This window comes from Cyprinus carpio, chromosome B15, assembly GCF_018340385.1.
Source record: "Cyprinus carpio isolate SPL01 chromosome B15, ASM1834038v1, whole genome shotgun sequence".
NCBI classification, from domain to species: Eukaryota; Metazoa; Chordata; class Actinopteri; order Cypriniformes; family Cyprinidae; genus Cyprinus; species Cyprinus carpio.
In genome coordinates, this window is record NC_056611.1 from 18,145,349 (window position 1) to 18,162,829 (window position 17,481).

Genomic DNA, 17,481 nt, shown 5'->3' on the forward strand with positions numbered 1-17,481 from the left:
CTGGCCTCCCATATATTAGTCTGGCGATATGGGCAGTCTGATGTGCAAAATATAAGCTAGGGATGTACCAATATGAAAGCTTTGGCAAATATCTAAAAAACAAACAAACAAAAACATAGATGTCCAGATCTCCAAGTGCCAAAATGAGTTATAGGCCTACAATGAATAAAAAATCAAATTAAAAAAAGTTATATAATGGACAATTTTTCTTTTATATAAGTTAAAATAATAATAATAATACTAACAACATATTTTACAAACATATTCACATGGTACTCAGTATATAACAAACAAACAAAATGCCTGTGTAGAATAAATAAATGAATACAAAATGTTATTAAATTAAAAAAAAAAAAACATTTAACTGATTAATAATAAATACATAAAATAGAAAGCATCTAATTTACTAAAAATTAATGAATGAATGAAATTACATTTTAATATTGTGCAAAACTAAATTACATGAAGGGTCCCAAAAGCAACTGATTTGATTCATTGGCTTAAAAATACCATTCTATTTTTTGTGATATGAGAACATAAGACATTTCTACCAATATGCCCATCAATATATCATGCATCCCCATTACAAACTGCATCAAATTTTCTTTCTTTTTCATTCTGTTAAATTTAATAGGAAAGTGTTGTTTGTGTGTCTGTGAACTTGTATAAGTCTGACAGATGTTTTCCTTTAAATAACAGGCGAGCTTGTTTGCTCATCAAATGATGAAGCTTTAACCAATTAAAATAACTGTCAAGATAAATAGGCACAACTGTACCTTCTGTTAAGCATAAATAATGGTTTAAAGTGTATTGAGCACTAATTATTTAAGGAACCTACAGCAAAAAACTTTAGAACTTTAGGGTTGCCAACTCACACATTTGGCGAGACACATGCTATTGGCCTCGGTCTCACATTTTCACAAAAGTCATGCCTCATTACGAGACACCAGTTACAGTAATGAAATGTAGCCAAAAAACTGTTTTGAAAAATTAACTGGTTCAAAGACTGGCTATTTCTATCTGGTGCATTGCTGAGGTTGAACACAAACCCAAAAATTTCCATTGTCTCTGTGGAAAAAAAAAATATTCTGCAATATTGCAGCAGTGGAACTTAAGGAAATTCTGGAACATCTTCATTTTTACTGTGTCAGGACTCAGGGCTCGACAATAAGGACTGCCCAATGGCCAGGGGCATGCATGAAAGATGTTCGGAACAGTAGACGGATTTGTCACTTGCCTGATCGGGCCACTGCAGTGTTGTCACAACATTTTATCATTTGCATGTGTTTTTAAGACTTGTTCATTTAAAAATTCAAGTGATTAAAAATCATTTGGGCATGAAAGACAACTCCTTTCAGTACTCGTAACGGGCAAATACATAGAAAAGTATGTCAAAATACCAGTTTTGGCAAGTAACTTTCTAGCTTTAACAATGATTAATCTATATTTAATTTATACACTGGAGTACAGATGCACAGTCCTACCGGACATTTTTTGTTCTTTTTTTTGGCTTTCACTTGTCTTTAATAATGTTTAAACTTTATATTTATGTTTATTTTTGGCTTGTGATTTTTGCTGTGGTATCGAAATTAATATTGGGAATTAATACATTTAATTGGTATCTAAAATCATATAAGCTTATTTATTAGAATACAAGATAACAGATCAAAAACAATGATAACAGCAATTATTTTATTTTTTGTGGTAGGGCCAGTGAAAATGTTGGCAGGGCAAGTAACAATTTGAAACACTGGCCCGACCGGGCCAATAGAAAAAATCCTTAGTGTTGATCCCTGAATATTGTGAATACTGAATATATGCATAGAACAACGGAAAGATGATAATAGGTACATTATAATAGGTACAAGGATGATATGAAAGCGTACCATGGATGTTGGATCCATTACAATGTCTTAATCCAAGAAAAATCAATACATTATCCCCTATTGAGGCAAGTGACCTTTCGACACAACCATACAAACCATATCTTTCTGTTAAATTCAATTAAATGATAATAAGCGACTCCATATTACTAAAACATGCAAAGCAGTTAACTTCAACTTATTAACAGTAATGGAAACACAAGCTGACATGATACTCCATTTGCTCATTTCTAAAGATTTTTATCTCATCTAGCATAAAATATATTTTCTAAATTAACTGGACATTTAATGTTGAAAAATAGCTGAAAGAGCTGCTAAAAAGAGATCAGCCTATTCTAATTTAAATAATAACATATTGGCAGACAGTTTGTATATTATTTAAGATAATTTCACTTTATCGGTATGATGATAAGCTATTATTTTCCATTAATATAATAATAACCCATTAACTGATACTGCACCACTCTAATGAGATCATGCTTTTTACGCTGTGCTTGTTTTTAAATAATTCAAACTCTGTAAATTATGTGGTTGATGAACTTAACATTAGACATGTCTTTTTTTGTGATCCTCATTGTACGCCAGCATCATGCTTAGATATGCTGCACTGTTGTCTTGGAAACAGACTCGTGACCTAAAATTGGATCCGTTACATGTACTATACAGCCTAACAAGTGAACAATGAAAAAAGGAACAGTGAAATTTCCAATTATCACCATTCTACATGGCTATCAGCTCATAATGATGCCATACAAGTGTGACCTATCCAGGAGCCTTCTCATCAGTCAATAAACAAGTATGAAAAGGATGCTTGAAAAAGGATGTAGCAACATCTCATCTTATCTAATTCTTTATCAGCTGATGTTTTTAACTTTTGACTGTTACACTAATTATACAATATTTTAAATCAAGCCAATATTTGAATATTTTCATCATTTTCCATTACAAATGCCACATTTCTGGCCTCTCTTCATTAGAGAAATACATGTGGCCTACAGTCTGCCGTATGAATTATTAAAATATGCTGGATCCCAGCAGAAAAATCAATTACAACCATAATCATTCCATCAAAACATGGCATTCGCTCCATTGTGAGAGAATTTCTGGCCAGTTTCTGACATCTGGCCAGTGATGTTCTCACGTTTTGAAACCATTTGGTTTTCTGTGAGGTACTGAAGATTGTTGCAAGTTCTGCTTACTTAAATATATAGACAAAGTAATCTTATAATTCTGGTTAACTATATTTAACACAGGTAGCACTGTGCGATTTGTAAAAATTACTGTGAGAGTCTTGTGAGCATCAGTCAAAATGACTTTAACTGAAGTCATCTTTGTGCCATAATGAGCTGTGTTTTGCACCGCATGTCATCATTTTCCAGCAAAACGGTGTTTATGAATTTATAGCGGACATGGAGTTAACACGAATATACAGCTTTAGGCTATTTTTGCAATTTAAAAACACAATACATTATTATTTGCACAAAGTTTTGTTAAAAAAAAAATATATAGAAAAACCTGGAAAATATGAAGAACGTTTTAAGTGTGTGTGTGTGTGTGTGTGTATGTGTGTGTATATATATATATATATATATATATAATTTTAAAGTTTTTGTGATAAAAAATCTGAAGAAAAAAAAATGTATAATGTGAAAATTCTGACACAGAAAACACAAAAAATTATATTTTATGTCATTATCATTTTCATATTTTTAAAAATATTAGTATTTTGGCTGAGAGGCCAGTACAACAAAATTTGCAGGGCAAGCCTGAACAATGTCGAGAGAGAAAAAAAAAAAAAAAAAAAACAGACATTTGAGTCTCGTTCAGCAAAATGAATGAATCTTTTTTCGAGTCATTTCATTAATTTTATCAAAGTATAATTAAAATGTTACGTGTTACTTCCCTAACATCTACTAGTGCAAACGTTGATCACACTATAAACAATACAAAACTATACTGCTATAACAAACAGAAAAGATTAATTCATTTAATCTTTAACCTATACAGTCTGAGCCGGAAAGAGAATTGATTAGTTCATCTCTCGGGTCTTCGGGTTTATCGAGTCATTCGTTCATCACGTGACAGATCCATAAGCTTATAAAAGGCTTTAACCTACTATCATTCATTCTTTTGTCACGTGACAAGACAGCATTGGATAGAGAAATTAACTCACAAGGTTCCTTACAAATGGGTGCATAGTTATTATTATCATCATCATCATCATTATCATCATCATTACCATTATTATAATTATTTACTTTTACAGTTACTCCGTTTCTGGTCTCAAATTGTAGCTTTTTACTTCTTACAGTTTATAAATGTGTGAATTTCTGTCATGATGGTTATTTTCCATACACTGAATGTTGTAACAAAGGTAATAAAGAGGTGGTTATTATTATTATTAAGTCTCTTTCCGACTCTGACTGCATTGGTTACGCTTATAGGTCTGTCATGTGATGAACGAATGATTCGATAAACCCAAAGACTCGAGAGATGAACTAATCAATTCTCTTTTCTGGCTCAGATTGCATTGACTGAAACAGGTGAACTACTAGTACCAGTACAGAACCTATAGAATATTGCGCCTGCGTGACTGAACAAATCACTCCCCGAGACGACTTGTTCTTCCCGAGTCACATTAAAGATTTGTTCAAAATGAATGAATCGTTCAAGAACGACACATCACTACCTTGAACCGCAGGCTACTTTAGTGTGAGCTCAGGATGTGCCCTACTTAGAATTCACACCCTCTTTTAAAAAATTACATGAATATGAAGAAATGAGCAGTAAATGAGATGGAGGGAAAAAAAAGAACATAAGCGATTTGTTCAGAGAGCGGACGAGCTAAAGAGCGGCCAGGAAGAGTGATGGATGAAAGGAAGAAGGGGGAATACAGCTGGGCTGAGTAACACTCTGATGAAAGGTTAAAAGACTGGCCCCCTTCAGTCCGGACAGACACAGACAGGTCATTACCTGGGAAAGGGCGAGTTTATTAACAGTAAAAGGTTATTCAGCTCAGTACAGCCTTGCCTGACAAATCTCTCCATCCATCCATCCTTGACCAGCCACTGACGAGCTGTTTCTCGCTAAGGAGGCCCAGTGAGCACACATTTGTATGCCGCACATCCAGAAATGTCATTGAAGCTGAAGGAAATGCCAAAATGCCAGAACCCCCGACTGACGTGGTGTGGGCAAACACACACATAGATAAATGTGCTTAGTGTGTTCAGCTACACCTGTTACCACGCCACAAGGACTGACAAACAAAATGTTAGCCTTCATCAAACTGAATGACTGAAAGAGCACGGCTGCAACAATAAAAGCTAAACAGATGGGATAAGGTACGTTATAATTGGGTAAATTATTATAAATTACTATTAGGCAACACAGCATTTGATTCTTTCTAAAACACACCATGACTATAACAGCTATGATGAGACAAAGTTGGGGGTGGGGCTACCTATTCAACCCACCAATGACAGAAAGGGGGAGTGTTCTAGGAAACCTATTTAAAAACAGTCATTATTGGTACAGAAAACACATTTTAGCTTTAAAAAGCCATGGCTTATGTTCGCAATACAGTGCATCTATAAAAATATAGTTTCGTAGATGGCTCTTGAGAGAATTTAAAACTGAACAAACATCACATCTAGGGCTGTGACGGTGGCAGATTTCTCACCACTGCAGTGGTAATGGATCAACTACCGTCAAAGGGCGCGGTGTTGAGATATATAATTAAATTAACATTAATTATATATGTGTAAGTATATATAATTTTAAAACGGAAATACTAAATAACAAACATGCATGTTTATTTTAGTACTTCCGTGATGTGAACACTCAGTCTGCAAAACACTAAAAAATATATAAAAAAAATTATAGAGTTAAATAAGAAAGTAGTCTAAATAAGAAAGTTACATAGAGTGTAATATAATATTATAGTATATATTACATAGTCATTATAATCAGTGATGCTGTCTATACGGGATGCGGCGCAACACAACATGACATGATAAATCCCCAACAGTAAACTGCCTTGTCCTATTGATGAGATACTGACTCAAAGTTCAAACGTCCTGTGTAGAGACTCAACCTGTTGCGACGCTGCAGTGTTGTGTCCGGTGTAGACACGGTTCAGTGTTCCGCTGCCAAGCAAGCGGGCGCATTAACTCCTCAACTGCACGCGCTCTCTTTGAAATAGGAATCATTGCCAAACTTCTTGTTAACATCTTCCATTTATCGCTGTCTCGTTTGTATTTGGCCAGTTTGGAGAAAACCTCACCTAACCAGACTAGCCAGGCTTTTGCGATCACAGGAACTTGAAGACACTTGTACAAACGCGGATGGGTGACATGAATGGAGATGGCTCCAGATCGGCGATGTAGTATTTGGTTTCCCAACAAGGTCCATAGCCAAACACAAAACAAATTTATTGAATGCAGAATAAACTATATTTTCCCTGTTCTCAAACCTGCTGATCTAAAGAAAACGCTGTGTATGGCGTTTGAGGTCGTTTGTGAATTACCATAGACTTACAGTCTTAATAAAACAATTTGCAACGATTACTGTTATTACATTTGTATACAAAACTTAGTATTATGCTTGTTATAAAGTGTGTGATGTCACGTGCACTACCGCCGGTGGCAATATGACGCGGTGGTCACAGCAACCATCACAGCCATTATCACATCTTCACTTTTTCCTGTACTTCCATCAGTTTGTGGGTGAATACAAACAGACATCCCTGCAGAAAGAGTTTGCATTATGATCACATTTATTTCAAGACACTGTGGACTAATTATTCAAACACAAGAACAAATTAATCTGGGAGGTAAGTCATTTCTACTATTGTCTGCATTCATCATCGGCATCCTTAGGCCAGAAAAACTCACAAATAATCAGTCAGGCAACCAATGTATCCTCATTATGTGAAATGAACATAGAAACACATATTTGTGCAGCTCTGATGAAGCCTACTGAGCCAGAGAGGAAAAATAAGGTGACAGGAGAGACTGGAATGAACCAGGAGTGATGCTAGACATGGGCAGAAGGGGCCGTAGCTCTGGGTTATTCAGCTCTACGCTACTGTTCAAGAGTCTGGGATTGTGTAAGATTTTTAAATGTTTTTGAAAGAAGTCCCTTATGTTCACTAAGACTGCATTTATTTGATTAAAAATACAGTAAAAGTGGGCAGCACACCAACATATAGCGCCATTGTGCTTTGGGGGTCCCTAATTCGAGTCCCAATTCGCAAATATTTCCCGATCCTGTCCCCCCTCTCTCTCCCTCTTCACTTCCTGTCTCTTATACTATCCTGTCCTGTCCTTAAAAAAAAAAAAAAAAAAAACTTTTTTTTTTTTTAAATATATTCTATATTTTTACATTTTATTTATTCCTGTAATTGACCTTCAGAAAGCATTGTAATATGCTGATTTGATGCTCAACAAACATTTATTGTTATTATAAATGTTGAAAATTTTTTGGAAACAAGAATACTTTTTTTCAGGATTCTTTGATTAAAAAAAAAAAGTTCAAAAGAAGCATTTTTTTGAAATGCTGAATATCTTTACTGTCAGTTTTGATAAATTTGACATTTTCTTTATTCTTTCTATACATTTTTTGTATTCTTTATGAGTAAAAATTATAATTTCATACTGTAATAATTTAAACTTTTTACCTCAAACTTTTGAACTGAAGTGTAACTGTGGTAACTGACCTTTTTGGTAGAAAAGTATCATAGTATCAAACCTTAAAGCAGGGATAGGCAACTCCGGTCCTGGAAGGCCACTGTCCTGCAGAGTTTAGCTCCAACCCTAATTAAACACACCTGAACAAGGCAATCCGTGTTTTCGGGATTACTAGATAGATACAGGCAGGTGAGTTTTTATGAGGGCTGAACCTAAACTCTGCAGGATAGTGGCCCTCTCCAGGACCGGAGTTGCCTATCCCTGCCTTAAAGTATCATACGGTATCTCTGAAATATTGTACAATAGTTCAATGTTTTTCTTCTGTAAATCCGTGATTTACCATTATCAGTTATCTTAGTATTAATAAACTGTAAGATAAACAGATACAGCATATCACATGGTTTTGTAAATGTAGGTTGCATATAGAGACCTCTATATGAGAAATCTCTCATATCGGTCCTAGGCAGAGAAAGTTAACAAAAAAAACCAACACTAATATAAATATGTAAATTAATTTAGATTAGGCTACCCTAGTAAAAAAGTAATATATTTAAAATGCATTTATTTCATACTAAGTGCAGTTCAAATCTATTAACATATCTACTGACATATCGCTCGAGACTGATATAAAAAATACATTAATTATTTCTTAATATTAAGCCTAAAATGTGTTTTAATGCCACTACTGATGAGAACTGCATAATTTTTAAATAATAACACTCATTACGATATTTAAAGTGTACCTGAAGTACACTTGCAATAGTTCCACTTTAGCACACTCGAATGTAATTCAGTGTATCTTTAGTTGGACTTCAGCACTAATTCCGCACAATTAAAGTGCATTAAGCAGAAAATTAGTTCAAATTTAGACTTCAAGCATACCAGTTTAGTATACCAAAAATACAATTGGAGGGTAATTTTTATTAACTACATAAATATGCAAATGTATTTGTAGTATAAAATGAAATAAATGTATTTCAAATACATTTTAGTATATATATCTTTTCACTATGAAGGCAAGCACTTTCATGTGCCTGCTTTCTGTCTGGTCCAAAACCCCATTGAAAATTAAATGTTATCTAGCAGTTATCTATTGCCAACCAGCTCCTTGGGAGGGCACATCTAACTGCTGCTACTTTCTGTCTGTCTTCCAATGGAAAGAAACCTCTTGACCTTCTAGAAGCCATGTTACTGCCATATAGTTCAACTAAAGTTAACTCAAGAACTTTAGCAAAATAATGAGCTGTGCGACATCATTTTTTTAATATTATAATTTAATAGCATCCTTTAAATAACAGACAACAGATTATGATATTTGTAGACTACTCTCAGGATGTCGTTTATGTCTACCAATGCACCATGAATGAATCATAATGATTCATTCTCAAAATTTACACACAGCCAGGTTGCAAGGCACCTCGCACTACAGACAGGAAATGTATCTCTGAAAAGTACTGGTCTCTAAGGCAATGACTACATCATGTGCAACACAATAATGCTATATATAAATATACACACACAAATATGGAAAAGGTGTGGGGAAAACTTGTCTATATATCAGACGTGACTCACTGGTATCATCGTGTACACTAGAGTCAAGAGAACACTACAGCATAACACATTACTTCTGTTACACAAGCATCCTTATTACATAAAGTTCTCCTTATCATAGCAGGAAATGAATGTAGATGAAGTCTGTGCTGATGCCACAGCGCAAGAATATTTGATACAGATCTAATATGACACAGTGACCAGGCACAGGTAATAAATACAGACGCAATTTAGCCTACAATAAATACATAATAGTCAAATAGACAAGGCCCTGCAGCTCTAAATAATAAAGGTTTTTGAAATCAATTTATACATAGTTTTTCTGGAAAATGATGGCGTAGTGCAAATCATTAATTCATAATTTGGTCAATACATCACACTAAATCAAATGTTTACCTTTGGAAGACACAAATTTATATGATCAATGGAAAGACATAATGTGTTAAAAATTATACTTTATATAGATAGATAGATAGATAGATAGATAGATAGATAGATAGATAGATAGATAGATAGATAGATAGATAGATAGATAGATAGATAGATAGATAGATAGATAGCAAAGATTCGGCTAAAAAAGGAGCTTAATATATCATCTTATTGTGATGCGGTGTGCAAGAATCAACGTAATACAGGCTCCAATTAAAAAATTTTAACGCATAAATGCTGCCACTGCTAGACAAAAAACGATCACAGCTGTGGTTAAACGAGCAGCACACTGGACAGAAACAATCATCAAAATGCTCACATTTGCAGCGCTCACTTCTTATCAGAAAAGGATAAATATGTATATATATTGCATTATTAGGACTTTTATGGGGATTAAAGATTGGGCATCGCTGCAGGTCTGAACTCTACAGACAGATTCCTTAAGGTGAATATATATGTATATATATATATATATATATATATATATATATATATATATATATATATATATATATATATATATGTATATGTGTATATATATATATATATATATATATATATATATATATATATATATATATATATATATATATATATATTCTTTTGTTATGGATTATGGTTTGTAGCGCGTCTAAAGATTTCTTATGCATCTCAATACTATGTTGTGTATTAAATAATGTCTGTGTTCAAAACAACAAACTGATGATTGACAGCTTAATCATCTGTAGTTGTATATACGTTGTTGTTATTGATTGTTGCTGGAATTTTTAAGAACTTGGTAAGAAAGAACAATCAAATAGAAAGTTCAAAATTAGCAGTTTCTGATATTTTTATTTCTAGAAAATATTCACATACTTTAAATGTACTGTTTGTAATGTAAAGGTACTGTAATGTCACTGCAAACTTACATCATTTACAGGAGGTATATACTTTAAAATAACTATTTGGCTATTACATGATACATACATCTTCAAATAATAATAGGCCAATCTGTTTTTTCTTAGGTAGAAAAAGAAATCGAGAGAGAATCTGGTCAAAATGATCTTTGCCCATTGAGTCCAGAAATAGAGAGGGCTTTTAAAACGAAAACCCTCTATAACAAAGAGCCCAGCAGACTGTAGCATTCTGTCCAATCCCCATGCAAGTACTCAGCACAAGCCACCTGCTAACACATTCAGCACATCAAACACTTGTCTGTTGTCATTCACATCAATAGAGGCTTGAAATTGGGCGTTTTTGCGGCTAAACTGCATTATTAGGACTTTTATGGGGATTAAAGATTGGGCATCGCTGCAGGTCTGAACTCTACAGACAGATTCCTTAAGGTGAACATGTATCTAAATATACTGAAACCAACTTCTCGCCTTGCTCTCCTTCATCTTACTGTGTAATGACCCATCCTGAAGGCTCTTTGACACCTGCACTAGAATGATGGCGGACATGCTTCAACAAGCCCTTGGGACGAATTGCCATCAGACAATGATGCATGACCAAAGTGAGAGAATACGAGGTCGATGGGGTGAGATTTAAAGAGACAAATCGCAATTCGAAGCCCAAAAAGGTCACATTTCAATGGCATTTCTTGAAACCAAACTTTGGGTGTACACACAACTGCACTACTGGCCTATTTGGACATGTTAAGGACTGTCATTGGTATAACATCTTTGGCTTGCAGTTCACAGCCATCCCAAAGGTTATGAATGCAGGCTAAACAAGCAAACAGCCAAAGGGTTGCTGGATCAAGACCCACAAGTCTAAGCCACAGCACTCACGACAAGGCCTTCAAGCTGAGTCAATTCATCGTCAACAGCAAGATAAACAGCTCTTGATTGGACGCATCAAACTAAATGAGGATTAAATTTGCATAACGATAAATGATACAGCACGAATAATAGGATTAGTGAGCTGCTTGCTGTGATTTCACCATCTTTTTTATGCCGTGATGAAATTCTCCGAGGTTAGCTTGAGGAGGTAAAGCACATGCATTAGAATAAGATGTCATTTCATCCATTAATGTTGATAGTCTACAGTAAAATGCTATAGTGAGATAGCATGGGAAGTCTTGACCACTTATAATTGCTAAAATCTCACTAAGAAGCTGTATGACATCTCATTAGAGCGGTTTCAAACAAGCCACAAGAAAGTGTTGTTTCCCTGGGGGAGTAATTTCACACCAATCTGACAGGATTTTTGCAAAAACCACTTATGGAAGTCACTACAGAGGATATAATATATTTTGATGCAAAACACTGGCCGTTGTGGACACAGATTAAAACATCACAACAAAACAACAAGAAACTTTAATTCATCACATATTTCTCCAAAGAATGAATAATCAAGACCTCAATAATTGTTCGAAATTAAGTAACACACTAGAATAAGTTTCATTTGCTCAGCCTCATGTAATGCATTAGACGCCATAAGCTAATGACAAACATCATCATATATTCATTGAAGTTAATGTTTAATTTTCAATATAATATTTGTTGTTGCTAATTCAGCATACATTAACTATTTACAAAGATTCAAATGTTAAAAGCTGCATAATATTTTGAAATTAACACTAACCAAGGTAAATTCTGTAATGCACTTAATGCAAGTTAACAAATTTAACCTTAATGTAAAGTGTTACCAAAATCTGAATAAAAATCAAATGCCAAGATATTTCAAGCTGTCCTCTGAAGAATAAAAGTCATTCTGTACAGTTCCAAACCCTTGTTATTCAGCAGAATCAGTTGATGATTAATAAGCTAATAACCATATCTTCCACATTTTGCTGAACCAAAGTCCTGATAAAATTAGGTAATTATGTCTCTAAATGTCATCATGAATTTCACCAATTTTCCTGGCTGATTTAAAGCAGCCCTCTGCAGTAATTTTAAACTTTGCACTTTGTTCCAGGGAACAGCAAAAGAGTCAAGACCACATCTTAATTTATGCCTGTGGAAACCTCCAAGGCAATTTTGCTTTTAGTTTGATTGACTCTGTCCATATAACTAAAATAACACAATAGTGAATAACATTAATCTAAATAATGCAGCCTGTATGCTCTCATAAAAAAATGAGCTCAAGACATACATTATGTAATGCTACCGCATTATCCTGCAAACAGAGATGAACTTTAAGGCAATTTAATTCTCTATAGACAGACAATCAGAATGACTAATGTTCTGGAACTGAAACTGTAAGCATAATAACAACAAATACAACATTTAACCATTTTGCAGATACCTACAATATATAGCAGCATTGTCCCTTTTGTTGAAGTAGGCAGCAAATCAAAAGTTTATTCGCACACATAGTAGAAAAATTATGTCTGAGGCAAACAGCTCAATATAACCCTAAATGCATAACAAAGCACTGTAGTTTTATAATTTTATTAACTTTTTCAACCAAACGATTTTAAATGTACTCACCTCTCTTGGCTTTGGCTTGTCGCACCCTCCATATTGTTTTATGGATCTCAAAATTGTAGTTAGCTGGCAAAGCCTTAATGGCCTCGATGAGCTCTGGATCTTTGAGGATCTCGTCAGGAATATGATTGGCCACTCTCCTCGGTCCTCGCACTACATTAAAAAGACAGTTAATTCACTTCATTTAAGTTTGCTGTAAGCATTACTGAACACATGTGTCTGTAAAGACACCATACAGTGCAATACAGCATGTGTGCAATTACAAACTGCCTTAGCAAGTTCCACTAAAAATTTTATTTTATGAGAAACTGACTGGGCTACAGTCTACAGTATATAATAAGACAAGGAAAGCCCATGGACTCATTTCTCACATACAAAATCAATCATCACACAATCAATCAGTGCACCGTCAGAACAGCTGCTGAACTGAGAGGTCAGTCATCAGCAGAATGAGTCTGTCAGCGATGTCCATTTATCTTTGAAGTCTATGACAGACAGACCATCTGTAATGTAAGTTCTGGCTATAGTTAAGTGAATGGCTATTCCTACACTACCAGTTAAAAGTAATAAATAATTAAGTTTTTTGGACCTGACTGTCTAGGTGGAAATGGTTGCTACCCAGGTTGCAATTCCAAAACAGCGCCGATGGGAGGGGAAATTTCTGCGGGTGATTTACTAACAACGCATAAATTAAAGAACACAGCCGAAATAACACAAATTTTTAAAAATAACATGATTTAGCAAACTATATGTTCGGATAATGTGTTCTTTATTGAAAATAAATCAATACGCGTGGGAAAAAAAAAAAATCCTCTCTGCCTCCTCCTAGCAACAATAATTGCAGCCATTTCCAGCTCAAAATAGTTTAAGACATGCTTTTTTGGGCATTAAATAATGGCGCAAATGCCAGTAATTTGATGAGCGCAAACATTAGTAAAATGTTTTGCAATACTTTCCTCCCATAACTTTTGTGTCTGAAAGGGAAACTCCTACAAATGCACATTCAGTAAAGTCAGGTGCAAAAATAACTGTCCACGCCTTTTCAGCGGAAATTCATCACTGTGAGTTGTGAAGCTGTTAGTAAAATTGGCCCTTAACGGCCCTTAACGTTTAATGTTTATGAAAATTCTCAGCAGCCATTACTCCAGTTTTTATCTCTTTACTACATTCTAAAATATATTCAAATACAAATTCAACATATTTTAAATTGCATTAATATTTTGTAATATTACTGTATTTTTGATCAAATAAATGCAGCATTGCTAATGCATAAGAAACATTAAGCATATAAATATTAAAATACTAATAAGTACATACAGTACCCATAAAAAAAAAAAACATTTTACAGGCAGAACTGAATCACAGTAGTATATTTTTCCACTGATTAACAAGAAAAAAAAACTCTAATGTTTTATAATGCACCCAAATTAACACCAATTGTAGTCTATTGGCTTTAGAAGTCAGATTAATTGTTAAGAGGAAAGGATATGCATGTAGACAAGGGCTTTCAATTGATGGTAATATAAATACTTCAAGGTCCAATTAGTAGAGATCCAGTAACACATGGCAGAAACTTACACGATGAAGAAAAAACACCACTCTAAATAGCTCCAAGAAAAGGTAAATGAAAAGGACAAGGCAGGGGTTGGATTATTAGGAATATTTGCAATTTACTGAGTATCTCTGGGAGTACTACTAAATCAATAATTAAGAAACAGAAAATGTATGGCACAGTTGTAAATCTACTTAGAGCAAGCTACGTTAAAAAAAATAAATGACTATGCAAGGAGAAGACTGGTGAGGGAGGCCACCAAGAGACAAATGGGGATTCGGTTGTTTTACAAGTAGGGATACTGACAAAGAGAAAGTCACTGTCTGAACAAAAAATAAATAAAATAAAAATCAAGCAAAGCTCATCTACCAAGTTAATGGGGATATTTAAGCAAAAGATTTTATGAATAAATGTAATGGATTATTATCTATTTAATTATATATTTACAAAAAAAAAAAAACTATTAGTATTGTGCCAATAAGAACCATTTAAATAAAGGTTCAATGCTGTAAGAAAAACATAAATGGGGGTGTATACATTTTTATTAACACATATGAAAAACTATAGATGACAGAAAACAACAAATATTACAATCATTCTTAAAATAATTCCCATTTTCAGCCAGACAACACAGCAAGCAAGAGATTGCAGACAATGTTGAGACAGATTGAAGAATGCTTACATATCTGCAGTGAGTTTAAAAATGCTGAGGACAGGAAGAAGGGTGGCAGTAAGAAGAGGACAGACGTGTGATCTGAGAGCAGCAGGATTGATGGGAATACACGAAACAATCATTTATCACAAGCCTACTGCAGCCAAGTGATGCTGTACCATCTCATGGTCAGGAAGAAACACAGGAGGTCTCTTCAATTTGCAGACAAAAATAGCACTGATGTCAATAGTTGAAACTATTTTCTCATTACAGCCAACCAGTGTACATACGTGTGTGTGTGTGTATAACAACTCTATAACAGTTTTGCAATTGTGCATAATTTAATCATGATCATATGATTTCAATCAAATGTTTTGAGTGAAATTAGTTAATAACCATTTGAAAAACCATGGTATCTAATATTCAGAGACCACATCAACACACATTAATTGCATTTACACATCTATGGGGACCAGATGTGTCAAGCATTTTATCTTTAAAATATTTACTGTATATTATACTCTGTTGAGCAACATAGACTACAGTTTATATAATGAATAGCTAGTGGTGTAAGAAAACAAAATACAAAACTACTGATAAACTTACAGTCACAGATATTTAATCTTTTTCACAACGTCCCTGTGTGACAACTAGCCCCGGTGCTAATATGTAACTGCAGTAACACATACTGCAGTTTAGATCACTTAAGAACATTTCTGAATACGTCTGTAGTACGTTACTAACATACTGACAGCAATACATCTTATAAGGCACCATTTATTTCACACAGCATCAGACAGAATTAGCGCCTGCATATTTATCGCGATGTTTCTTTTAAAAACCTATCTGGATTTTATAGCTGACAGATATTAAAAACACGATGCAGTATATAAAAAAAATCAAACTGTTAATACTCACTATTTGGTTTTTTCGCAGCCACCACTTCAATATCGCTAGCGGGAGCCGCCATCTTTCCTCAAACAAGTGCACGTGGAGTGAACAAGGCATGACTCATCGAACACGGAGATGTGAGCAAATCAAGTGTCGATAGCATCGATATGAGCGATGTATACAGATTATGATTGAGACGCAAGGAAAAAGTTTTCAAACATTTTATGCCAAGGACGCAAGAAGCAAATTCTTCCTAAAATAAAATAGTAGGTATTTATATGTATCAAAAAAAAATATTTTATGATTGGTGAGAGTATTTTTTATTAAGAAGTTATTATCCTTTCTTTGTTTGGTTTCATGGTTCAGTTTTAAAAAGTAATTTAATCTAACTGAAAATATTTATCTTTAGGTTTCTCTCAGAAAAAAAGTACAAAACTGTCACTGGGGCTTTACACTTACTTTCAAAAGGTACTACACTCTTAAAATAAAGGTGCTTCAAAAGGTTCTTCACAGCGATGCCATAAAAGAACCATTTTTGGTTCCACAAAGAACAATTCAGTCAAAGGTTCTTTAAAGAACCACCTCTTTCTTACCTTTTTATAATCTTTCGCCACAAATAACCTTTTGTGAAACAGAAAGATTCTTCAGAAGTTATTATGTTAAAGGTTCTTTATGGAACCATTTAGACAAAAAGGTTCTTCTATGGCATCGTGAAGCAACTTTATTTTTAAGAGTGTGTTATGTACAGTTTACTTTAGATAATAATACATAGCCTACTTTTAAAGTACTAAATAGAGTATGCACATTTAAGGTAGCCTACTGATATGTACCGTTTAGCAGTAAATAAGATACAAAGATGTACCATTTAGGTTTTGTACCTTTGGGTACCAGTCTAGTGACAGCTTTGCACCTTTTTTTTCCTGAGAGTATAGACGTGTAAACATGAAGTGAAACATTTTCAATTCAATACCTTTTAAAACAGAAGGCAAATTTAGTGGAAAAAAAAAATGTTCTGAAATCTTACATTTATTTCCCTAATCTAAAATATGAACATTATGTAAACTTATAAAATTAATAAACTAAAATCAAAATCTTTTTTAATTATTACAATATTTATATGTAGCCTATACCATACCTATATTTAGACCTACTTTAGGTCTATATATATATATATATATTATTATTTAAATAATATGTTCCTTTAAGGTTTTAGTATGTACCCTTTAGGCGGGGTAAATACTGTATGGTACAAAGGTCTATCATTTCAAAAAGTACCACCCTATTGATAGCTTTTGTACCTTTTTTCTTAGTGTGTATAGCCTGGTTAGGAATCCCCCCATTATCCCATCGCCATATTCAAAAACTAAAATAGGACGTTTTAGTTATTAAGGGCTTTTTTATTTTTTAATAAGGATAATGGCAA

At 34.0% G+C, this 17,481-nt stretch overlaps 1 protein-coding gene across 1 annotated transcript in view; it reads right to left on the reverse strand.

The window, feature by feature from the left end:
* The window catches only part of dph1 (diphthamide biosynthesis 1), an 89,426-nt gene extending 73,234 nt beyond the window's left edge, over window positions 1-16,192 (reverse strand). Inside the window, exons 1-2 of the mRNA XM_042739596.1 lie at window positions 16,086-16,192; window positions 12,967-13,116 (exon numbers count right to left, since the gene is read on the reverse strand). Coding sequence (XP_042595530.1) covers window positions 12,967-13,116; window positions 16,086-16,137 — 202 coding nt within the window. The 5' untranslated portion in view covers window positions 16,138-16,192. The remainder of the gene's footprint in view (window positions 1-12,966; window positions 13,117-16,085) is intronic.
* Window positions 16,193-17,481: the final 1,289 nt, after the last annotated feature.